Source organism: Gastrolobium bilobum, unplaced genomic scaffold (genome assembly GCF_033153095.1).
Source record: "Gastrolobium bilobum isolate Gb01-03AN ecotype WA unplaced genomic scaffold, APGP_CSIRO_Gbil_v1 utg8583, whole genome shotgun sequence".
In the NCBI taxonomy this organism is placed as follows: Eukaryota; Viridiplantae; Streptophyta; class Magnoliopsida; order Fabales; family Fabaceae; genus Gastrolobium; species Gastrolobium bilobum.
This window is the reverse complement of record NW_026898347.1, coordinates 229,988-256,668: the sequence shown is the minus strand read 5'-3', so window position 1 is coordinate 256,668 and position 26,681 is coordinate 229,988. Positions and strand designations below refer to the sequence as shown.

General features: G+C 36.6%; 2 protein-coding genes across 2 annotated transcripts; both read right to left on the bottom strand.

The window, feature by feature from the left end:
* Positions 1–1,779: 1,779 nt before the first annotated feature.
* LOC133315137 (DNA-directed RNA polymerases II, IV and V subunit 6A-like) lies at positions 1,780–3,132 on the bottom strand. Its single transcript, XM_061516709.1, has 6 exons — positions 2,978–3,132; positions 2,844–2,877; positions 2,591–2,769; positions 2,442–2,493; positions 2,138–2,205; positions 1,780–2,013 (listed from the first exon to the last, which is right to left on the bottom strand). Exons 1-6 carry the CDS (start codon positions 3,010–3,012, stop codon positions 1,944–1,946), a joined length of 438 nt encoding a protein of 145 aa, XP_061372693.1. The 5' UTR covers positions 3,013–3,132; the 3' UTR covers positions 1,780–1,943.
* Positions 3,133–13,703: 10,571 nt separating this feature from the next.
* On the bottom strand, positions 13,704–21,448 carry LOC133315112 (coatomer subunit gamma-like). The gene is made up of 18 exons (XM_061516670.1): positions 21,330–21,448; positions 20,753–20,850; positions 20,598–20,648; positions 20,382–20,495; positions 20,068–20,268; positions 19,884–19,985; positions 18,769–18,876; positions 18,456–18,689; positions 17,952–18,202; positions 17,673–17,844; positions 17,418–17,573; positions 17,247–17,297; positions 16,505–16,645; positions 16,241–16,438; positions 16,016–16,147; positions 15,759–15,932; positions 15,326–15,565; positions 13,704–14,208 (listed from the first exon to the last, which is right to left on the bottom strand). Exons 1-18 carry the CDS (start codon positions 21,373–21,375, stop codon positions 14,014–14,016), a joined length of 2,664 nt encoding a protein of 887 aa, XP_061372654.1. The 5' UTR covers positions 21,376–21,448; the 3' UTR covers positions 13,704–14,013.
* Positions 21,449–26,681: the final 5,233 nt, after the last annotated feature.

Genomic DNA, 26,681 nt, shown 5'->3' with positions numbered 1-26,681 from the left:
ATTTTGTCTAAAATATTTATACATGAGAAATTACCAAGACAGAATCATTTTTTGAAGTTTGGTTAAACAATCTAGGATACCTGAAGGGAAAAATAAAACCGTCTTTCTCTCGTAACATTCAATCAATTTGAATTAGTAATTTATACTACGGTCTGCTATTTGTCCTATAAATGTAGTATGATCTACTAAAAAAAATGTATTATGGAAGGATGTCGCTAGCTGACCTCCCGCTGAAGATCAACTGCACATAACGAAACATGAGGGATCTTTTTGACACCTGCATCTTCCACTCATTTGATACCTGCTCTCGAATCAATCGAATCCTTTCAGTTCACTCCCTGTCATAAATGGACTCAACCCTTGTTGCTTTAATATCATCGGAGCTTGTGCTGGCCATATCGCAAGACCTCTCCAAAACAACAGTAATGCAAAAACGTTTGAGGAATATGATGAACTTTTACGGTCCTAAATTCGTAACAACTATTGATATTATGCTGGACAACACTTGAGGGCGAGAATCTGTTGGGTGACTTGGATCTCCAGCCGTAGATTTGTATTTCAGAGGAATACTTTATGAATAAACAAGAGTCATGACATATGACACCTTCAGAGCTAATCGAAGTGGCACAGAGACTACATAGTATTTACTATTTCACTTCTGCCATTTGGCAACGGAATTCCATGCTTCTCCTCTGGTACTCTAAAGGCAAACTCAATTCTTATTAGGGTGACAATACGTGCCAATGTTTTAGAAGAAAAATAATTCGTCGTTCTCTTTGATTTTATAATTATTTTAAACTTTTGGCAGAATTGAAAGCTCATATACTACATAGAATTTTGGGTTGACCTACCTCTTCAAGGAACACCGACCAAAATGTCACTATTTACCAAGTTTTTTACCTAAATGCCACACGAACAATGTTATTTCCCAATATGCCACGAGAACAAGTTCGCTACCCGGTGTAACGAACTCGGTTTGCTGACGTGTCACATTTCTAGTGGATAACAAGTACCAAATTAAAAAAAAGTATGGAGTTCGCTACATTGGGTAGCGAACTTGGTGTCCACTAGAAACGTGACACGTCAGCAAACCGAGTTCGCTACACCGGATAGCAAATTTGACCCCGTGGCAGATTGGAAAATAACACTGTTCGCGTGACATTTAAGTAAAAAACTTAATGAACAGTGACATTTTAGTCACTGTTCCCCTCTTCAACTTATGCGCGTGAACTTGTTTCCATTCACTGGCTTTGTTATGTCAGTTAATGTCATAAATTCCGTTTTCTTTTCAAATCCTTTCTCATGACGAGAAAGGAGAGATCGGAATCAACATTCTCACTTCCTTCAAAAGTAACTGAATTGGCTGACAAGTTCCCATACGACAACTATATCAATCATAAAAACTTGCTTACCTTTGTTGAACCAGATAATTACACATATTCAAATCCTTACTGCTATCCACATGCCATTGCGCATGAGCTGGTACCCTGATAGTGGCAAATAGACCCTCTCAAGTTAATTTCGCTTTTTGCTATGCCACCATTCTTTTGAGGAATGGAATTACGGATATTCCCATAAAGTTTGCATGAAACACTGGGAAAATAGTACAAGACCACAACAAGCTGACAAGAAAACAAGTACTAAGAAGTATCACTCCAATGTCCATAATAGAGCTGCGTGTCCTGTAGCTTATTTGACAAACTACTGAAAGCCTGGAGATGTATAGACAGTAGAAACAGAAATGATACTAAGCTAAATGCTTAAAGCACAAGCAACATAGATACACAGACACCCAAAATTTAATACAACGATATAATATTATAAGCCAAGTTTATGGTAGAACCATAGATCAGTATCAACTCAACGTCAGACAAATCAAAGATAAATATTATGAGAAGTGTTGTGTCCTTTACTCCTTCCCATAGCTCTGTTAGTTGAAACCATCAATCACCACCCACTTGCCTCTTCCAGGAGTCTTCCACAATCAGTTCATCAACTCCCCAATCTTCATAGCTGGACAATTTTGCCAAAAATGATAACAATGAGAAATACATAAAGGAATGAATCAGCTTTAAACTCCCCCAGCCAAGAAAAAAAGAAAAAGAAATGCCCAACTTATATAACAGGCAGCATTTACCTTCCATCAGGCAAGTAGCGACGGATGGTAAAGGGTATCTTCCGCTCTCGAAGCTCCTTCATAGCAATCTGTTCAGTTGGGAGAACAAGATATCACATATAAATTCTATGTACAATTGTATCCAAAAAATAAAAAAATAAAAAATTCTATGTACAATTTGAAATAAAATGGAAAGCTATTGCTATCACATAACTGATACAAATAAAAATAAAAATTGACACTGGCATACCAAGTTTGGCAATGAAATATTCACAATGTGCTTAAATGCAGTAACATTACAAGACAGAACAAAAGGTTGAATTACCTCAAGTGGGTCAGTTTCTCCCTCCAACTCGACCATAACAGGTGCATTCATACTGTTAAGGCAAAAAGGTAACATGTTATAGCATCACATAACAAATAATGAATAAGCAGAACCTTACTTAACACCTTAGATTGAGAAGTAAAACAAACCTAATTTGAAGAGCACGGGTACCCAAAATCCTAGCACGCTCATACTTAGTCATAAATTTGGATGTCTTTCGAGGCCGCACTACTGGTTGTTCATCTTCCCTTTCCTCAGTGTCGAGAGGTTCTCCCTCTCCATTTACCTCTTCATTTTTGTTATTTTCCAAATCTTCCTCTGCGCCTTCCTGTAATTCATTCAATGCTAAATTCCATAACCAAAAAACACAAGGACAAAAGAAAGAGAGAGAATTTTCCGTACCTCAATCTCAGGCTCTGGTGGCTCCTCTTCATACCTGCATCACCATCAAAACTTATACGATTATCGTCGTGAGGGTTTCTATTATATAAATTGTAAGAGAGAGAGAGAGAGAGAGAGAGAGAGAGAGAGAGAACCCCATGTCGACATCATCGAAGTCGTCGTCGGCCATCGTGAATCGCGGGTACCCTGTCTCTAAGCTTAAGCCTGCGGTGAATGCCCTAAACCTCACACCCACACAGAACAAAATAATCGTATCAGAAACTTCGATTATAATATATAATCGTTTTCTATTTTGTTTCCTCTCCGTCAAGGCTACCCTCGTGTTAGGAGTGTGGTCCTCACCGCCAAGGCTCTCATGGGATTATTATTTAGAGTAAAAATCTTTTTTGGTTCCTGGCAATATTGACGAAATCTTTTTTAGTCCTGGCAATAAAAAAGGACCAAATTGATCCCTAAAATTATGAAAAAAAGGCCACGTTAGTCCTTCTGTCAACTCTTCCGTCACGGTCAAACTAACGGTGCTCATGTGGCACGTTATCTGCTGACGCGGACTGGACGGTTGACACGTTGGAACGCTGAACGACGACGTTTTGAAGCAAATGGGTTGCAAAGCTTTCCATGGAGAGCACGACGTCATTTTACTTGAACCTTATTAATTGAAAAAACCCCAATAATGAACCCTAATAATTGAAGAAACCCCAAATGCCTTCAACCGAACCCTAAACCGGAAACTCCATCCCCCAAATTGATGACCAAATCCCTAAACAGCAATACGCCCCCAAAATGTTTGCACTTTGATGATTGAAACTCGACGAATAACATTCAGCCCTCAACCGGATTTCTGGGTGTGGGAGAAGATGAGTGTTTCTTCTAGCATGGGGGGATCAAGTGAGAGTAAATCAATGGGGGGAAGAACAATGGCAAGGACCACCGGTTGGAGGTGCAAATGTGAGAGACAAAGTATTTTCTATACCTCCAAAACTGAGAGGAACCCAAACAGGGCTTTCCTTGGTTGTCCTAATTTCAAGGTATGAATTTGTAATCTGCCCCTTTATTGAGTTGGAACACTTGCTAACGGTGGTGTTTATTTTTTGCAGGAGAAGAAGCCCTATTGTGATTTTTTTAGATGGGTAGATGACATGTGTAATGAACCCATAGAGCTGGAAGAAGCAAGAATTCACACTGTGGAGTTGGATGTTGCTGAAATTAACTTCAAGTTGAAGTATGTGGAGATGATGATGAGAGAGCAAGATGTGAAGATTACTGAGCAAGGAATGAAGCTTCATCAGCAGGAAAGAAAACTGAATGATGTATACCTGAAGATGGTGGAGGAGTTAGATAGGATGGACAAAAAAATTAGGACAGTTGATAGGTCAGCTAGGGTCTTAGGTGCTTGTGTTGGTGTGATCATGATATGTATGTTTGTTGTTAGTGTGGTAAAAGTGAAAACAAGTGACCCAAATGTATTTTTCCTTCAGTGAATTGTAATGAATACTCCTTCTTTATGTTATACAAATTATGTGTTAGTTCCAATCTGTTTGTGTGTATTATCATATGGCCTATTATAAAAAAGCCTTGAATGTATTCCTCTTTTTTATTATGGCATCATATATTTGTGCCTTGGTGAAATGTTGTACTGGATGCTAAGTTTCTGTTAGTATGGACTATTGCATAGTTAGGCATCGATTGAAGGATCAAAGATTACTACATTGTATCACAAACAGATTTAGATTGCTACTGATAGAGGTGCATAACTCATGAATTGCTTATACAGAATTTGCATACTGTTATGCATATTTTGTTACTGATTGCAAAACACGAGGGCCATTTAGGTCCCTGACAATGTTACTCGCGGGCCATTATGGTCCCTGACAAAATGCACAGGGCACTTATTGGTCCCTGACCACAGAAAGATAGGACAAGAGGGATTGATGTCCAAATCAACAAAATGCCGCACTCATTTTAAAAAATGGTAGTGCATTAGGTCAGATACAGGTGCCTGACTTGTATGCTTTTGAATGCAGTCCAAAACAACAAAACAGAAATGCATTATATTAGAAATGCATTACGTTGGGGTCCAAGTTGGTCCCTCACAATGAGTGTCGGGGTCCTAATTGGTCCCTGCAACCAGGAAAATAAGGCATGATCTGTTTAATGGTCCCTGCAAACAGTAACACAGCACAAACTTGCAACATTTCTATTTCTATTTCTATTTCTATTTCTATTTTGGCATGACCAGTAACCACAACATATGGCCAGCAAAAACCAGTAACCAGAAAATATCCTTGCTAATTGACCAACCTGACCAGAAACCTGCACCAGAAAATGACCAACAACAAGCTAACTCTCTTAAAAAACATAAGAACCAGAATAGTTTGCATATGACATAAAGCCTGTGAACCAAAATAAATTGCACTTAACATGCATGTCTAGAATATAACCAGTTACATATAATTGTCTTCCTAGAACTAGAAAACAGTAGTGCATTACAAATAAAAGCAACTAATAGGAATCTTAAGTGAGGATTATAAATACACTTTGGCCAAGCATAAAAAAAATTACATTAGAACTGTATAAGGCCTCCAAAAACAATTGGCCAGAATTTACAAAAAAATCCCATTATATCCACTCCTTGTCAGTTAGCTCATGCACTACTCCTTTGTTCTTCTTCATTAGCAGCTCATTTTCTTGAGGATCGCCTTGGTGGCCTGAAACCAGGGGTTGTCATGAAGTGCATAAATCTGCTTCGTGTGCCACTGCTTGCTGCCTTCATTGTCTCTTCACTCAACACTGCATTTGTTTCTTCTGGATTTGAAGGTGGTGGGCTGCCTCCTCTCAAGTTGCCATGATGTGGCTGAGAACTACCAACTTCTGAAGGACCTCCTTAACTTAATGGGATTTCATCTACTGAGTCAGTGCCAATCCTCACAGATTATGGTCTTGCTTGCATTTTATCTGTTTTGGAAGCTGGTGGCCCCTTACAACTCTTGGCATAGTGTCCAGTCTGACCACATTTAGTACACTTGGCTTCATATGTCCTTTTGACTTTCTTTGTCATGCTCTCTTGGTCTTCAGTTGGGTCCTTCTTCCTGTGTTTCTTGGGACGCCCAATTGGCCTTTTAAGTTTTGGTGGAAGAGGTTTGGGTTCATCAGATGCAGGCCAATACTTGTCCGAATTCACTGGGTTTAAGGTGTGCTCATATGTAGCATGCAATCCATCCACTGTAAGTCATTGATGGACATAGTTCTTGGCTGGCTCGTTTTTGTGACAAATGGCTGCTATAGCATGCTCACAAGGCAGTCCAGTCAACTACCATGCATTGCATGCACATGTATGTGTTGTTAAATTGACTCTAACTCTATCACATTTCCCACTGACCTCATACATATCTTGCTGCAGATTTCCAGTCCAAGTGGGTGTCCATGAATTGCTAAGTACCTTTAACTGATCCAGTTTCTTTTGCTGAGCAGGAGCAATTTTACAACAAGATAAATCATTTGCATATATAAATCAAGAAGGGAATGTTAACACACAAGGCTGTAAATTGCAACAACAAAAAATCTCATTTACAATAAATTCATATTTACAATAAATTATGCGAACATCAGGGTCCACAAAGCAATTTAAAAATGGCAATAACCATATACATCAAACTCATCACTGCCGTGTAACCATACAAGCCAGTAACTTGGAAAAAAATTTCACCTTTACAAATTATGCATGCACTAAAAAATTGGGGACCACAATGCACTAAAAAATGGCAATAAACTTTACAAACCGGTAGTGAGGGGGACCACATACATAAATGGGTATTTTTTTTTGTAAACCCTAACCATAATAACACACGATGGAGGGGACATGGGGGACCATCATCCAACAGATAATAGACAACATGAGGTGAGGGGGGACCACAAATATTGAAGATTTTCTAAAAAAACACTTATCTTACTGCATGTAAGAAAACTAGCAGACTCGAACTTCCCTTCACCACCACAGAACCAGCCTTTCGACAACCTTCAAAGTCCACGCTCGATTGCCTTCCCTGCAACCACCGTCTTCGACAACCCTCACCGTTCAACGAAGCTTCCAGTGGAGGTCAACAATGGTCTTCCAATAATATGCAATAACTTAGTGAAAATATGAACGACTCTCCACGGTTAGTGTTCATGCCTCTTGTTTTCTCAAACATAAAACGACGTTGTGTGGTCCTTTTGAAAGCTATTTACTCATTTGCTTCAAAACGTCGTCGTTCAGCGTTCCAACGTGTCAACCGTCCAGTCCGCGTCAGCAGATAACGTGCCACATGGGCACCGTTAGTTTGACCGTGACGGAAGAGTTGACAGAAGGACTAACGTGGCCCTTTTTTCATAATTTTAGGGACCAATTTGGTCCTTTTTATTGCCAGGGACTAAAAAGGATTTCGTCAATATTGTCAAGGACCAAAAAGGGTGTTTACTCTATTATTTATAAACCTTGGATTAGGATTTTAAACGATTGTTGTAAGATAAATTTTTTTATAGATTTTAAAAGACTATTTAGAAATTGAAGGGACTTTAAAGTCTTTTTTAAAAGACTTTTCTTACAATTGAGATTTCATAAGATTAGATTTTAAAGGATTTTATTAGAATTTATAAAATTTGAAAGGACAATATGGATTTATAAGATTTTAAAAAATCATATGAATTTTTAACAAACATTCAAAATTACAAGAGTCAATAAAAAAGGGAAGGTTATACTTACAACCTATTTTTATTTACAATCATATCTTAACCATTGATTTCCGTCAATCAACGGTTATCATTATTGTGAATTAAATATTAATTAATGAGTTTGATTTGCGAAAGTAATAACCGTTGATTGACGGAAATCAACGGTTAAGATATGGTTTGTAAACAAAAATAAGTTGTAAGTAGGGGTGAAACTGGGGCGGGCCGGCCTACAGGGGCCTATGGCTCGGCCTACATCAGGCTAGACCTGACCTAGTATATTTTGTATAATAGGCCAGGCTCGGGCCTTAAAAAAGCCTGTTTAATAAAGAGGCCGTAGGCCCACTTTCAAAAGGTCGAGCCTATAAGCCTACGGGCCGGCCTATATTGTACTATTTATTTTAAATAAAATAGAGTAAGTATGCCTTGAAGAAAAAATAAAGATATAAATTTAATCAATTGCAATTATTTATAACTTAATCATATTCGATTATATTTTAATAGAAATCTCACTTTATTTCTTAAATAGGAGGAACCAACATCTCAACATGTTAGATTGTGTATATGAATATATTAAAAAAAATTTGGCAGAGGTTATACTTACTACAAGCATCATGATATGTTTGTTGGATTCATGTAGTTATTTTAATTTACATAGTATGGATTTGTTTGTTGGATCTGATGAAATATATGTTATTTAATTTGAGCATTTTGCTTTTGAAAATGACTTAAATGCATATTGTATTAGTTTTGTTATGATTCATGATTCTGTTTGGACGTTGAAATAATGATTTTTGGTGTAGCAACAGAATTTGAGTACTTTGTAAAGTTGATTCATGGTTCTGTTTGGAAGATAAAAATTAACAGGCTAACGGGCCAAGCTAGGCCATTTGTTTTTTTCATAAACGGGCCAAACCAGGCTAACAGTTAGACTCATACTAGGCTTGGGCCGGGCCAAATTGAAATTTTTTGACGTAGGCTTGGGCTTTTCGGGGCAAAGCTCGGCCTAGCTCAGCCCACTTTCACCCCTAGTTGTAATTATAACCTTCCCCATCAAAAATAACAAAGAAATGTAATGAAATTAATAAAAAAGTAAAACCTAATATAATTTTTAACAAACGTTCAAAATTACTAAACAACACATTTTTACATATCTAAAGTTATACTAGTCCTCCATGCATTATTGTAAGAACCGGCACCGTTAATTAAGGGAGTTAATTAATTAATTATGTGAAATTAAGAAATAATTCCATAATTGACCCTAATAATTATTATGAGGCTCTAATAATTATAGTAAACGATTAAGAATGCTGAAAGTCGCTTTTCGGAAGAAAAGTGCAGATACCGATTCTGCTAGTCGGTATAAATGCGTACTGAAAAAGTATCCCGGAAAATTATAATAAGTGCATGATAATTACTAGAATAATATGTAGGACTTGTAAAACGAGTTTTAAGTTAAAATAATGAGAACTGGTGTCAGAAACTGTTACTGGCTATGAAAAGCGCGTACCGGAAAGGTGCTCCAAATATTATAAGAAAAATATATTAATTCTTGTAAAATTGAGTAGGTTAAGAATCCAAAGTTTGGAATTAAAATGCTAAGCGTAGCAATTAAAGTTAATAATGTGCGTTAATTTGTTAAGTGGCTATATATACGCATTGTGGCACATGATCCTAGGTTAAAAATACAACCTACGTGCCTCTCTTTTGCTGAAACACCTCCAGCCACCCTTTGCCACCTTCTCCTCCATTGTTGTGAGCCAAGGAGCTTCCTTTCTTCTTGGTTTCTTCTCCAAAATACTTTGGGCTTATGAGAGCTTGCATGGTGAGGGAGTCTGAGTGTACATCTGAGTTCCAGCCACTGTGTAATGGTGAGGGTGCTGACTTTGTGAGGTTTGGGTGTTGGGGAGCCATGGTCATGACATTTTGAGGTCCAAGTGGTGACCTTTGGTGAGAAAGGACCAACCTTGGTGTTCCATTTTCGTGTTCTGAACAAGTCAGAACCTTGGGAACTGGTTGTGAGCTCCAAGAACAGCCCATTGCCTCTGTTTTGAACCTTGGTGAGTTGTACAACCTTGATCTTGGGTTTTTATAGGTTAAAGATGATATCTTTGCATGTTAATGGGTTAAGCAAGTAACCAACTGGTATGTAAACCTATGAGGGTATAAAAATGCATACTTTAACGTGTTTAAGTGTTAAAAATGGAACCTTGGAAGGATATCTTCGCGAAATGCAGAAACTGCATTCTGTCGCGAAATATCCGGATATCTGCTCGTAAAATATCCAAATATTGGATATCCGGATATGGGGATCTGGATATCCGGATATGCCCCCGAGGAATATCCGGATATTCTGGGTTTGCGAGGAACAGTAGCGTACTGTTCATCCAGAACTGATGTTTGGGGGTTTGTGGACCCTAGATTGATGAAGTTGAACTTCTGTAAATACTTAACTAAGTCAGAATCAGGGGGATTAAGGGCTTATGGCTTGATGAGGAGCCTTAAGACGTAAAACGTAATGAAAAGGCGTTGTCTTTATGTTGTATACTTGTAGAGTATGATTGTTGATGTATTATTGGTTCATAACAGATTGTGAATCTGTTGTATTTGGACTTTGAGCTGTGGACTCTTGGCTTTGGGTGTTAGCTTGCAAGGTAAGCTTTCGTGTCCTCGGTTTAGCCATGTTGTGGTTCCACCATGTCCCATGGGGGTATTGAGCTTTGAATACTTGAATACTTGAAATGCTTTGAATACTTGAAATGTTGTTGAGCTTTATGTGTAATGGCTTTTAGTATGCATGTGTTGTTCCATCTTGACGGTAAGCCTGAGTATGTGGTGTCATACAAGACGGTGATCCGGGGTGGATGCAAATGGCGTCTTGCACTATTTTATGGGTATTAGACATATATAAATCCTGTATTTCTCTGGCCAGTAGAATAGAATTGACACACATGACATGATTATCTGCTGCATTGCACTATTTTAGAACTGATGATGATAAACTGCTTTTGAACTTATATTGCACATGTAAGTGAGCTTGGGGTGGAAGACCCTTGAGGACCCCTTGTCTTACTGAGATTTCTTGTTTAGAGATCTCACCCCACGTTTGGGGAATACTTATTTCAGGTTCAGGTAGTATGGTGACTGATGCCTCTGGCGGCAGGAGGCCAGAGCTGAGTTGATGATATTACTGCTTATTTGCTAGCATGACTGGACTGGATGCTTTTTATGTTTTCCGCATTATTATTCTGTTGTTGATGTTGAGACTTATGTTGGGCTTTGTTACCTTATTTGGGTGAGCATGGGAGTTGTCCATGCCACTTTGTTGTTAGTACTTTTGAGTTGAGTTGTATAAACTGATAGTTGGTCCGGTCTACGTGTTGTAGTTCCGTGACTAGAGACATACATTATGTTATTTTAATTAATGAGGTATTTCAGTTAGCTGTTTTGTTGCAATTGCATACAGGCGATGTTTTATTAATTGATTAATAAGCAAGTTGGTAATGATAATGACGTCATAATTGAAAAGAAAAAGATATTCCGCATTTTTAATTAAGCGCAGCTTAATACGATAGTATGATAACATTACCGGATATATACGGGGTGTTACAATTATCATTTTCTCGTTCCTCCTCTTGGGTTTGACCAATAGGTTAAAAATTATCTTCTTCATTTGGTATCAAAGTTATGCATATATGATTATAAGACCCAATTTTTTTAATTATTAAAATAATTCTAAATTTGCATATAGAACCTAAAGTTCATGATAAAATTTTGTTTGGAATTTTTTGCAATTGATCTTGAAAACTTTGGGATTTTTATTCTATATGATAAGAGTTTTCTAACTATATATCATATGCATATATTCATTGAATATTCTAAGAAAATATCGAATCTGAATTTTTGGGTTTTATTACATGAAAGTTTAGAAAAAAAATTCAAATTTTTTTCAATTGATACATTGAAACCTTAAATTGCTTTAGGGCTTTTGAAAAATAAGTTTTTAGTTATCTATTGAGACAAAAATTGTTTGAAATCATTTCATATAGTGAAGAAATTTCGTTCATGAATGTATTATTACGAAATATATGGTTCATATTATGAAAGTTTTAATCTTTCTTTAAATTGATATTGTTTCGTTGATGTAAAACGAAAATTGGTTTGAGGGTTTTAGTTCTTCTGTTATTTTCCCATTGTTTTATGTTGTTTTTAATAATAAAATCACACCTTTTGTGCCAATAAAAACTGTGACCCATAGCTTGAAAGTTCACTATTTAAACTTCCAAAATTTCTCAAAAATATGTTGTTTTTGAAATAGATTATATTAAAATCTCATTGGTTTGTTGTTTCTGGGTTGTTTTGTGATGAAAATCACTCAAAAATATGCTATTTTTGAGTTTTGAGAAGCTCCTATGGCGGAACCTGATTACGAGCGGGTCAACATGCCAAAGGAAGAAGAAAATACCACAATAGAGAAATCTCAAGAAACCCTATGAGTTATGATGAGATTGTGAGAGAGACATCCTATTTATATTTCTTACTAAAGAGTCTCACGAAATCCACACCAATAGAAAATTCATTGAAATCGTTAGATTTTTGAATACCATAAGATTGTTTTTCTATTGTTTAAAATCTTGATTGAATATCAACGGATTTGGACGGACTCTAAAATAATCTTTTAAAATCCTAATCGAATACCACATGACTTTTTTTCAATCCATTAAAATCCTAATTGAATACCAATGAATTTTTTTTGTCCAAAAATAATCCATTAAAATCCTTTAAAATTCTAATCCAATACACCCCCCTTAGCCTCTAATTTTTTTAAAAATAAAATCTTTAAAAAATATGGTTAAATGAATACTGATAGTTAAATTTGTAAGGACTATTTTAAACTAAAGATTATCGTAATTTCATCATGTTATTATATAAAATTAATGTAGAAGGATAAGTCAAAGCAATTTTTTAAAACATAATATTCCTCTAACCTCTTCAGAAAAAAAAAATCTTAATATTACAATTACGTTGAAGGTTTATTTATAAATATAATATAATTAAACATCTTACTAAGATAATTTTATTTTATATTAAAATGACATAATTTAGAATAAGTGACGTTATATAATTAATAAATGATCTTAAATCAAAACCCTATATTCAAAATTAAAATCTGAAAACTACATGCCCAATTTAAATCATATATACTCCCTGAATAAAATGTTTGCATTAATGTTATCAAAAAAAAAAAAATGTTTGCATTAAGATTATTTTTGCATGCGGCCATTAAAACTTTTTTTTTATACATGAACCTTAAATTGTGTATTGTGCGTGACTGCGTGAGTGCGAGCTGTTTTATTTATTTATTTATGGAAAAAGTGTTTGTCTTTTTAAATGACACAACTTATGTCATTTCATTCTCACAAAGAGGTGAGACCCACACCTTTTTTTTTTTATGCACTCTCTCTCTCTCTTTATCTATCTTTTTCTCTCTCTTAAAATGACATAATTTTACATCCTTTAAAATGATATACACTCTTTCTTTTATTTATTTATTATTTTTATAAAAAGGAAACTCAATTAGGTTTGATTATCATGTCCGTAAGCATATAGATATTCTAGTTTGAGGGGTTTGGACTGATTGTCTTAAGTGGTTGCCTAACTCATGACCTTGCTTTGGGGACTAGTAAAAAAAAGGTTCATATGAACCTTTAGAAGTGATTGATTGAGGATTTTTCTTATTTTGGAAATATGCAAGAGAAGGGGGCTGAAAAGGAGTTGGAGTTCTAACTTAGACTAATAAGTTAAATTATATAATTAATAAATGATCTTAAATCAAAACCCTACCTTCAAAATTAAAATCTGAAAACTACATACCCAATTTAAATCATATCTGCTCCCGGAATAAAATGTTTGCATTAAGATTATTTTTTGCAAGCGGCCATTGAAACCTTAATTGGAACTTACATATTGTCTTAACCTGAGTATTTTAAAATTTTAGTGGTTAAAAGAAATTAAATTAACAAAAACTGAAGAAAAAAAATTACGAACAATATGCTTAGACCAGAAAATTTTCTTTATCTGGAGCAGACTTTCTAGCTAGAGAGCTAAAGAGGCATAAAAGAAATATCTTTTGTACTAAAACAATTTCTGTTGAACAAATATCAAACTCATTGAGGACATAAATATTGATCAAGGCAAATCCTCAAAATTCATATTACATTCACTACAAGGAAAAAATGAAGTATAATTATGAGGAAGTGTACTTCAATAGGCCCAACGTGATGCTTCCAGTACCGTTGCTAGACTAACAAGAATGCAGTGAGGGAGGGACAAAAGAATGCATACTAAGCCCAAGCGTACAGTTTTTGTAATTCTTTACACACGTCTATCTATGTGCCCGCTTAACTCATCTCATTAACAAAAAGAGGGGCCGAATTAAGTCAACATTTATTGACTTAATGGACTAGCTGCTAGCTACAATCTCATGAATGGCATCGCTGACAGTTTCATTCTCGGATCTGACAACCAGTTTCATTGCAACATCCTTCGCACCATCAAGTCCAAAAGACAACCGCACAAGCACCCTTACATTCCCTATGAATACACCCGACAATAAACATGTATGTGATCTTGAATTGGGTGGAACAACCTCTGTGCCCTGCACACAGTCAACAAATAAAAATTATGAAAAAGATATCACCTTCCCAGAAGATACCAGTGAATAAATGATAAAAAGACACCAATAAAAGATACTAGACACTTTTCATTTGAGAATTTCTTAGTTCATGGGTTGAGAGAAATCTCTTAATACATGGCGAGGCTATAAGCCAAGTGTCTAGATGATGTAAAGATTGAACATCATTTAACACTTGCCTTGATCCTACCACCATGGAGTAAATTTGACATCATCTAGACATTTGGCTTGTAGCCTCGACATCAACATGGAGTAATAGCAGCAGCTAAGAATCTCTTTTAATTTAGGTTTTCTGTGCATACAAAATCGTTTTATATGCATGCATGGACCACATTTTTAGTGTTTGCATTAAAGTCAATACAGTCACCAATTGTATTTGCATCTATGTTAGAAATGAATTATCAAATTCGCACACACTTGGCTTGATCATTGTGTACCATGGAGAAAAAAATCTCTTACTACAAAAGCACCTAAGAATCTCTTTAAATTTAGGTACTCTATGCACATGTCCATTTGTACACAGACAAGCATGTCGTCCAAATAGTAATTTACATGCATGCATGGACTTCACTACTGCTAAGTTTGGCAATTTCACAAAGTTCAACTTCAAATCCTTCAAAGGAACTAGGCTCAGTACGAGCATTGAAGTCTTCATTCTTTATATCCACCAACTGTATTTGCATCTTTTATTAATTTTCAACCTAAAATTGAGCATCAGAATACCAACTTTTGGTTTATGTTCTCTAGTCTCTACTAAATCCTATATGGAAAACGAATCTGTAATACTGTATTGTTACAAAGTAACATTATATTGGTCTTTTGGTAGCATCTAACAAGCAAACAATCAAACGATCAAACTATAGTATGTTACAGTAAAAATTTTATGATGACCTTGCCTTGCTCATAATTAGTTTAATAAAATAAGCCACTTAGAATGGGTTGCTGGTGAGGGTTTTGGGTAGTTAACAGGTCATAGGTTCAAAATTTTGTGCAACATTGTACACACACAAGGACACACAAAAGTTAAATAAAATGTTCTCGACAAACAGTTATAAAGAAGCAATCGACATCATTGGCTTACCTCACAGGGCTGCAGGCCAACAAGGTTGATGACTGTATTTACAGCTTCAGCCAAGCTCTCCCTAGGACCAAGACCATATTCATCCACTCGCTCACAATCAGGGCCCATGCTTTCCCATGCATTCCTGAAATTAGACACACCCACCTTCAACATGTAATCTGCTGCAACAACCTCCAGATCCTCCAGCTGGTATTCATCTTCAACACCATCATCTTCGACCTCCCCAGTGGTCGGGTCAACCTGAAGAAGATCCAATTTATGCAGAGATGAGATTTCTACAAAATATTATAGGTTGTTTTCCTCAAATTCCCTAAATGGAGATAAATGAAAACAAGCTTCGTGCTTTAAATGTACACATTATCATGATAGATATTGGGTCTGGGTCAAATAATAAAAAACCAGAAAGCTTAACAAAAATAAAGGGGACAAGTACCTCTTTAACATAAAATTTCAGAACGTTTGAAAATTTTCCAGCCATTGGCACTCCCTCAGGCTTCTCAAATGCAACAAAAGTCTGTCCAGGTGAATCATAAGGAAGAGACCTGAGAGGCTTGGAGAACACCTCTGAGAATTCTTCTGCTTCTGAAGCATCCACAATTACGATAACCTGTAATAGGGAAAAATAATTACAAACAGGACCTGGAATTGGATTTTTTTTATGAAATTTGAAGTATCTATATTAGTCATTACATCTTCCAATAATTGCTCTGGTATCGTGTTTGTGCAATTGTACTGGAACACAACATGCCTATCAAAAATGTGCTTAACGACATTAACTGCATATTCTGTCTCAGCTTCAGTGAGCTCCACAGGTGCTGAAGACTGTTAAGAAATATAACATCAAAATACATATTGCATTAAATATAGAAAAAAAAACATAAAATATAGAATTCTTTAAGAATCAAGTGAAAGAACCTTAAAAAGCTTCCCAAAGCTTGCAAACTCTGGAATGGACAAAAGCATCCTCTCATATGCATCTGCAGTTGATGGGGGGCCAATTGGAGGAGCACCCAAACCAGTAGGCTTTTTACCAGGGGCTTTCTTTTCTGCGAGTGGCTGAGACTTGACCTCCTTGGGCACAGAGTTGATGTCAAAAGCCTCTTCTGAAGGCTCCTGCATTCATTTTAAACACATGAGATGATGCACTAATGGCAAGCAAGAAAAATGCTGAGGACTTACATAATTCTTCAAACTAGTCTCCAGATTGACAAGTGGGATAACAAATGGCCCAAACAAGAAGTCCTTTACATCTTTATCAGTCTCAACAACAGAATCATCACCTCCAAGCGTGTTTAGATAAAGTGTTGCCCTATCGCGAACCTGGAAAAAAAATCAAAATAGCAAATATAAATCAAGGCAGTTAACAATTTGACACGCTACCGAATTGAAAAACCTTTGCCTTGGGAGGGGGGGATGTCATCTATAATTTTGTAATTTTAAATATTTAATTTAATTTTTTTATAGACAATGCATATAATTTAAAAAGATTTAAACAATTTAAAATTACAATTTTACACTCACAGGAAATAGCATCTTCAAATTATGGGGTTTTAGGCATAGAGAGAGGAAAACAAATACTCAAAATAATGAAATTATATTGACATTGTCACTAATGATGTGATGCATTGTAATACAAAAAACAAAGCATTAATCCTTATTTATACTAATAGAAGGCTACTAAAAAAGGGAAACAAATCACAAAAAATATAAGGAAAAATGGAAACCAATCCTAAAAAATTATCTAAGATACTCTAAACTATTAAAAGATATAATCATAAATTCATTAAATTATAAGATATCCTCTAGATATTCTAACAGCAACAAATAATAAATAAGACATACCAAAAACCCAAACAACTAATGCATCTCACAAACCATATAAGTATATAAATGCCTCGTAAAACAAGATGGAGAAATTCACCTCATCATCACTGTCCAAAAGACATCGCCTTAGCAGAACAAATATGCGGGGCTGAGAGAGTAAAGTCCGAGATTTTAAATTAAGTTAGCACCTAATATTTCCCCGAAAAATAATATAAATTTTTTAGAGAAAACCACTACCAACAAAATAAGAAACAAAGGCAAGTAACACCTTTAATGCATCAACTGCAGCACCAAACTTGGCCAGTGTGCTCACAGCACTGGCTCTAACAGTTGCATTCTCAAGATGTACTCTATTATAAATGTAACGAATATATTTGCTGGGGTCTGATGTTTTTGGCCCTTCAATTCCCAGAAAGTGCAGTATCTATGGTACAAGGGGAACAACATGATTAACAACAAAATGTAGAATTCCAGAAAAAAATCCACGAACTATAAATGATGAAGGACATGCCAAAAATAATACCTGTGTAGACAAATAAGTGAACTCACAATCTTCAATGAACTCACAAAGATGAAGCAACCCAGTTTCCTTTGCATCAGGGATATCACTAATGAGAGTCACAATTGAATCTACAATTGCCTTCTTGTAGTCAAAACCACCTTCTTCCCTAAGAATGTTACTCAGGAAGTTCATCCTGAAAATAATAGCAGAATGCCCACCAATAATTTAGACCAATCATCAAGGGGGGAAATATAGGATATAAAATCTGAGGAGAGGAAAAATGTAATATGGCACACATACAGAGATCGATATTTCAAAGGGTACTTCAGGCACAATGATCTTATTGCTTCAACAACAACAATTTTGAACTCATCAGCAATATCAGACATGAAATTTGTAATCTGCTTCATAAGACGATCCACACTTGACTCATTTCCTGTCTTCAAAAGTGCAGTAATAGCGAGTGTGGCAATGCTTCTGTTCTGGTCAGAGATTAAACTTTCCATATCAATGTTGCAGTTAGTGACTGCCATTGGATGTGTCATTGCCACCTGCAAAGTGACAAAGCCACACTTAGCAACTAAAACAATTAAGGCTCAAGCTTGATCAAAACAAATCTCATGAGAATATTTGGGATCACTGAACATATTGATTTTCTATCAACTCCCCAAATCATAGAAGGCAGAATGCAAAATACTCATTCCATGTGGGAGGCTTGGGAGGCATGTCAAATATCCTTCTCCAAATTCTATGAAGGCATAAAAATTAATTCTACTAAAACTTTGGTAATTAAAGAAGGCTGACCTTGTTCAAGGTGCGGACAGCAGAAAATCTCAAGACTGGCTTAGAAGAACTTAAGAATAGCTGAAGAACAGAAATTGCTGGATTCAATTCTCGGCTTGTTACACCATTAAGCTCTGTAATTGCCCTGGCAGCTTCAAAAATCACCATCTCTGATTTGTGACGAAGGCAACTCTCAAGAAAATCATAGAAGGGGCGGTCCCCTGACTGTGTATTATTGCCTGACTCACGAATAACCTACACATATGATGGCAGATAAAGATTAGGCAAATAAATATAATCCCAGCAACAAAGTACACATGAAAGTAAAACATACCTGACTTGTGTAACGGACCAAAAGGCACTGGGCTAAAGGTGAGCGAACACTTCCCCTTGTCAAGCTGGTAACCAGCTTGCTAACAGCTAGCCGATCATTCTGTCGTATCTGCGATGTTTTAAATCACCATGTACCACTAACTCTCTTTAGAATAAGGTCAGCCTTCTTTAATAAGGACATTAGGCTTCTGAGAAGGCAAAATCAAAATGATGTGCAGTAAAAAATCTACATGAGAGCTTTAAAGGAATAGAAATTAATGAATAGAATTTTTCCATCATGGTCCAGTTCAAACTGTAACTCCACAAGACCATTATATTAGACACGTAAAGAGTCATATGATGCCAAAATTTAGCGATATACAACCAATGCAGGCAACTTTCAACTTATTTACCAACATGAGGTTTGTTGAATTTCAGAGAAAAAATCTATCCACGTGTCTTAACTACATAATGGAGAGGATTTTATATAACCAAAGAGGTAAAGAGGTACAATAAACCTAGATATGGTTTTCAACAAGGTTGAAAGCAAACAAACTTTTCCAACTTCAACAACAATACAGAGATGTGGACATATACACTACCTTGAAAAAATTTCACTGTACTATTAGAAGCAACTACTTGTAAATTGCTGAAATTGAAGTCAAAAGCATAATTACTAATATGCTAAAAGTCTTAGCTGTGGAGGTCATTATGAAACCATAACACAGACTAGAAACCAAACAAACAAATATTAACTTCAGCAGATGAATTCTAAGAAGTTTTGCTTTCTCTTCTTTTAATCAAATTCAGCACCTGAATAAGCTCATATAGAAGTCAAGCGCCTCTGAAAGAGATGTACTTAATTGGTGTAAGTTGTGATAGGAAAGAATGAAATCTAGCTCATGCTGAACATTAATCATTATAATATTTAACTGTGAAAAAACAAGTGTAGTGACCCTTCAAGAAATTGCACTTGCAGTAGAACGATATAAGCCAGCAAGCAAACCTGATGGCTGATTCACTAAATGATCTAGAATGATGATGAAGTTTTGAGGCTTTTTATTTTGTTTTATTGTACAGAAGTTACTTTGATACACCAAAAAACCTGTACAGAACCAAACCATTCTTGCAGTATACCTGATGCAGCAAAGCCAGTGCATGAAACTGTACAAGAGCTGCTCTTGAATGAACAGCTTCCTGAACCTCATTGCTCCACCGTTTTACAATTTCAGGATTTGTCTGTAAAGGGGAACACAAAATAAGCAAGCAACATACATGGAATACGCAGATATATATAATTACATATAGAAATTACAATTACCTGGAGTAGATGAATGCCACTAATTAGGGCAGCACTTGCAACAACTGGATTCTTATCTACAATTGCTTGTTTCAAATACCGCTCAATTTGGGAAAGAAGGGTTCCATCAGTAATACGACAAAGCACTCGAATGGCATTTGCCCTATACATATCAATCTTGCTATTCATGTCCTTCATGAGAGAGCTTGTGACGATAATAACCTAATAAAAAGATCAAAGAAATAGAACAGTCATAATCTAAGTTTGTAATATGCAGATCACTGAATATATGTACGAATCTAACAAGCAAGAAAATTTGTATAAGGACATGTAACCTCATCTGCAGAGGGGGAGATCTCCTTTATCATCAGGTAGACCATCCTCCGTAATCCCATATCTCTAGACTGGAAAAGCTTAGTGACAGCAAAGAAAACTTCTGTGGCCTCGGTCTAGTAAAAATAAAATTAACCCAAAAAAAGGATCAATAGACTCAAACATAATCCGAGAAGGTCAATCCACAAATAAGCATGGTCATAGATATCTCTCCAAACCTTTGTAAACGTCTCTCCCTGATTCAGTAGGTATAGGAGTTTTGTAATAACCTAGAAATAAGACAACAGAACAAACACAATGTCCAAATTCAACTACTGAATAATTTATAGAAACGAGATGAAAACATATAAATCATTAACTTCGTGATAAAAACCTGTGAACATCTCCTAGCATCTAGTTGAGGGTCATTAAAAACCCTGGCCTCCTGAAGAACAGCCCCCTTTTCAATTCCCAAAAAGGGGGAATAATCGACTGTTCAGCAACCAAAATCACAATTAATAACATTTACAATTTGTTCGCAATTATGTCGATATAATAAGTAAGACTCGTAACAATACACCAGCCAGACTCGGGACAGAGAACCAAAAAAATGTACAATGAGCTAAAAGATCTACACTATCAACTCATCACCGGAAACTTATTCAACGATCTGCATTACGTATTATCTGGCAAGATCAATTCAAGCATTCGCAAACTGTAAGGAATTAAAATCAGATCAAACGAGGGACAATAAGGTAAGTCAGAGTTGAACAACACTAAATTCAACCCAAGGATGATGATCTACGTACGCGAACCCTACTACTGCGTTGGGAATTGGAAATGGGAATGAAACATGGATCTGGAACCGAAACATATTGATCCAGCAGTGGCGACGGAGAGAAACGAAAATGCAAAGCGCGAATACGACAGAAAGGGAAACGAATTAAGAAAGGAAAAGAAAAGGAGTGCACCTTCATCGTCGCGGTCATCGTCCTTCTTCACGAGCTGTTGAGCCATCACCGGAGTAGAGTAGGTGAATCTCTGAGATCTCTCTGTGTATGTGCCTATGCCAATGCACCACTCAAGTTTATAATTGAATCAGTCTTGAAGAGGAAGAAGAAGAAAAAAAAAAATGCTCTTAGTCGGCATTTGGTACACGATAATTTTTTATTTTTTTTTGTCAGAAATTTTAATTTTTAGAAATATAATTTTTACATTTAGTGTACAGTAATATTTAAAATTTAAAAAAATTAATTTTTCAAAAATCCGCGTAACAAACGGGGTCTTAAAACGCACCATTGGGCGAGGTACAATGGTAAGGGTTATTACATTTTTATTTTCTAAATAAAAAGTATAAATTAAAAATGGGATTATTTTACATAAGAGAAGAAATTTCTTGTCATAAACATATAGTGGTGGAGCTCGTTACCTAAAAAATAAAAAAGTAAGGAAAGAAAAAAAATTATATGGTTATGAAAGAATGTGTAGGAAAAAAAATTTATCTCATATAACATAAGAATACTTTTTTTATTAAAAATATATAAATTATTGTCCAAATATATATATAACCTAAAAAAATAAATTGTCACAGCCTAGCTCAGGTTAGGGGTGCGCATGACAACCTTCTCGGAATCAATTCTTTTTTAATTTCTGTTCCCGGGAACAGAAATGGATAGGAAACTCGTTTGGTAAAAGTGTAAAACCGGTTTATTTTTTTGTTCCTGGGATGAACCGGTTTAATTTTTGTGCTGGGGAACAGAAAAAAGAATAAAAAAATTTCTGCTTTTTTGTTCCCAGGCTCAAAATGAGAAACACTTAGGGTGTGCATGGCAACCATTCTGTTTCCTGGCACTGTTTCTGAAAAGAAACAATTCTTTTCTATTTCTGTGCCTTAGAACAATTTTTGAGAAAAAAAATGTGTTTGATAACATGTTTTATTTTTAATCCGAGAATGAGAAGTGCGTTTGATAACACAACAAATAAAATTAAGCATAAATATTTTTCGGATCATCACTTTTCTTTTCATATGGTGTGGTGGTGATGACGGTAGTGGTGGAGGTGATGGCATGGTGGTGGTAATGGTGGTGGCGGTGGTGGCAAAAGTGGTGATGGTGGTAATGGCATGGTAGGGGCGACGATGATAATGGTGGTAATGGTGGCATGGTGGTGGTGACGGTAGTAGCCACGACGATGGTGGTGGTGATGATGACGATGGTGTAGTGGTGGTTGGTGGCAGCGACAGTGGTGGTAATGGTGGAGTATGGAGGCGACGGTAATGATGGTGGTGCTGACGGCGGTGGCTGCGATGATGGTGATGATGATGACATGGTGGTGGCGGTGGTGTAGTGGCGGTGGCAGAGGCAGTGGCATGATAATGGTAGTGGCGGCGGCGGTGGTGGTAATGGCGGTGGCGGCGATGGTAGTGGTAGTGGTGACAGCAGTGTCTACGATGATGGTGATGGAGATGACATGGCGGCGGCGGCGGTTGTGTAGTGGTGGTGGTGGCTGCAATGGTGGTGGCGACTGCGGCAATGATGGTAGTGGTGGTGGTGGTGGTGGTTGATGACGGTGGTAGTGATAATGGTGGTGATAGCAGTGTCTACGACGATGGTGATGGAGATGACATGGCGGCGGTGGCGGCGGTTGTGTAGTGGTGGTGGTGGTGGCGACAGCAGCGATGGTGGTAGTAGTGGTGGTGATGGTGGTGGAGGTGGTTGGTGACGGTGGTAGTGGTGGTGCTAATGACGGTGGTGGTGACGTGGAGGTGGTGGTGGTACGATGATGGTAGTGGTGGTCGTGTCGGGATGGTGTTGGCGGTGATGATGATGGTAGTGGTGGAGAGCTCCGTTACACGGACAAGCTTTTTTTTTAAATTTACGTGTCGGACACGTGTCCGACACGGACACGCTCCGACACGATCCGACACCCGTCCGACACGCGGTCAACATTTGAGGACACGGGTCAACTCTCCGACACGCGGTCAATATTTGGGGACACGCGGTCAACATTTGGGGACACGCTCGGACACGTTTTTTTTTGTTTTTTTATTTTTTTAAATCTTAATTTTTTTTGTTAACTAAATATAAATGAAATAATTCATAAATTAATTTTTTTCTGTTATAAATTTTGACATTAAAAATTAACAAACTACGAAAAATTATTTATATTTATATTTATGTTATGAAATTTAAATATTTAATTGGTTATATGACTTATTATGGACTCTTATATGTATTAAATATAAATCATATTATATATATTAAAAATTTTATTTAATATCAAAACGTGTCCCAACGTGTCCAAATATGACATTTTTTAGAATTAACGTGTCGGCGTATCGTGTCGTGTCCCGTGTCCGTGTCCGTGCATCATAGGTGGAGAGTAATTGAGAGAGATAAGTGTTTCTCATTTTGTGCCCAGGAACAAAAAAGCAGAAATTCTTTGATTCTTTTTTCTGTTCCTCAGCACAAAAAATAAACCGGTTCATCCCGGGAACAAAAAAATAAACCGATTTTACCAAACGAGTTTTCTATCCATTTCTGTTCCCGGAAACAGAAATTAAAAAAGAATTGATTCCAGGAAGGTTGTCATGCACACCCTTATCTCTCTCAATCACTCTCCACCTCTACCATCATCACCACCACTACCATCATCTCGACACGACTGTCGCCGCTGCCATCGTACCACTAGTGTCGCCGTCACCACCCTTCACCACCACGATGTCACCGCCACCATTACCACCACCTCCACCCATCACTACCACCATGCTACCACCACCACAACTACCATCGCCGCCACCACCACCACCACCATCACTATCGCCGCCATCAACCACCTCCACCAACATCGCAACCATTGCCATCACCGCCACCATCGCCATCACACGCCAGTGCCACCACCCACATCGCCATCACTACCACCACCACGACGCCACCACTACCATCACCACCACTGTCACCAACCACCACTACCATTGCCGCAACCACTACCGTCTTCACCACCGTCGCCGCCACCAACCACCACCACCATCGTCACAGCCATTACCGTCATCACCACCACCATCGCCACCATTACACCAACGCCACCACTACCATCACAAGCCACCACCGCCACCACCACCGCCACCATTACCACCACCACTGTCACCTACCACCACCGCGGCAGCCACTGCCACCACCACCACCATGATGCCTTCACAACCACCACCATCATGTCACTGCTACCATTGTTGCCGCCACCAACCACCATACCCACCACAATTGTCGCTGCCACTGCCGTCACCATTATCACCGCCATCCCCACCACTACCACCGTCGCTGCCACCATTATCACCGCCATCGTCGCAGCCACCGTCGTCACAACCACCACCACTATCTTCACCACGTCACTGCCACCACCACTACCGTACCGCCACCGTCGTCACCACCACAACCACACCATATGAAAAGGAAAGAGTTGATCCGAATTTTTTTATATTTAATAGGAATTATTTTTTATTATATTATTTGTTGTGTTATCAAACACAATTCTCATTCTCGGAATAAAAATGAAACATGTTATCAAACACATTTTTTTCTCAGAAACTGTTTCAAGGCACAGAAATAGAAAAGAATTGTTTCTTTTCAGAAACAGTGCTCGAAAATAGAATAGTTGTCATGCACTCCATATAACATCCGGGATGTGTTTGATCTTCTAAATAATAAAAGACAGCACATTGAAAAAATAATTCTAATTTAGTTGATAGTTCAAATATAACATAAGTATTAAATAAACAAAAAAATATTAGTCTTTCGATTTTTGCTACCCACTAAATTATATTATAAAAAAATTTTCACAAGACAAAATTAGAAAAGACCAATAATTCTGTCCTTTAGTAGAATTTAAGGACTTCCTATACAGAGAATTTTTTTTTTGAAATAAGTGGACTCATGTGGTATTTAAAATAAAAATTTGGTAAATGCAATTAGGTGAAACATATTGTTATAATTTTAAGGGGCATAGCATTAAGTGCTCGCTACTATATAATTACTGAAAATTTATTCCTGCTTATTATTTATGCAAAATACTAATCTCATATAATAGGTGACTATTATTTTATGTCATAAATTTTTTGATAATTGTACTGTCATTTTCTCTTTTTTTATATTTTAGAGGTGGATCTAGTCACTTTGTATTTTTGTATAATATATACTCTTTCTTACAATACGAGAGTAGACAAATCCATTATTTATCTCAACAGTCTATTGTGTGGAGACAATGCTCAATGCAAAAAATATTTAATAAATTTAATATTATATATTTATGAATATCACAATATTATATATTTATGAATATCACAATTTTAATTTTTATTATTCTTAATATGTATCAAATGCAAGCATAGTGTGATAAGCTTATCTAACATGCTTAACAAAATAATATGAGAGGTGACTAATTACTCTCTTTTTTATTTAAAGAAAACAATATTTCAAAATAATTTATATCAGGAAAACAAGACATCTTTCAAATATAAAAAAATCTTAGAGACAGATTATTCATACATCGATATAAGAATAAAAAGTTTTATATCAAATCTTAACTTTTGATTTGATTTGATCCAACAGCTCACATATTTAGTAAATCAGAATCGTTATATATAAATAAAATCAACGGTCAAGATTGAAAATATAATTTATCAACATCACATTTATCCCAAATTAATTGGGGTCAATGGTAGACGAACCAAATGAAAGATACAAAAAGATTGAAAAAAGAAACATAAAAAGTAAAAATAAAAATAAATAAATAGAATAGTAATAATATATATATATATACACATATAAAAGTAAAATTAAAAAAGAAAGGGAAATGAAGAAGAGGGGAAACAAAGGAGAAAAAGACCATCTGGAACATAGGAATAACAACGGGTCTAACCCTCCACCATGCTTATAGCTTTTCTCCATTCCGTTCTAAGGCATACCGTCCGGCAATCTATATCTCACTCTATTAAATCTTGTTTTACTACCTTCCCCCAAGTAAGTTTCGGTCTACCTCTACCTCTTTTTGTGTTGAGCTCTTGGTAACTAACTTTTGTTCTTACGGGAACATCCAGGGGCCTTCTCATTACGTGACCAAACCACCTCAATCTATGTTCTCTCATCTTCTCAGCCACCGGTAGTACTCCTACCTTTCGTCGAATATCTTCATTTCTTATCTTATCCATCCTCGTATAACCACACATCCACCTTAACATCCTCATCTCTGCTACTCCCATTTTATGCTCATGTTGCCTATGTATATAGCATTGCAGGTCTTACTGCTGTTTTATAGAATTTTCCTTTTAA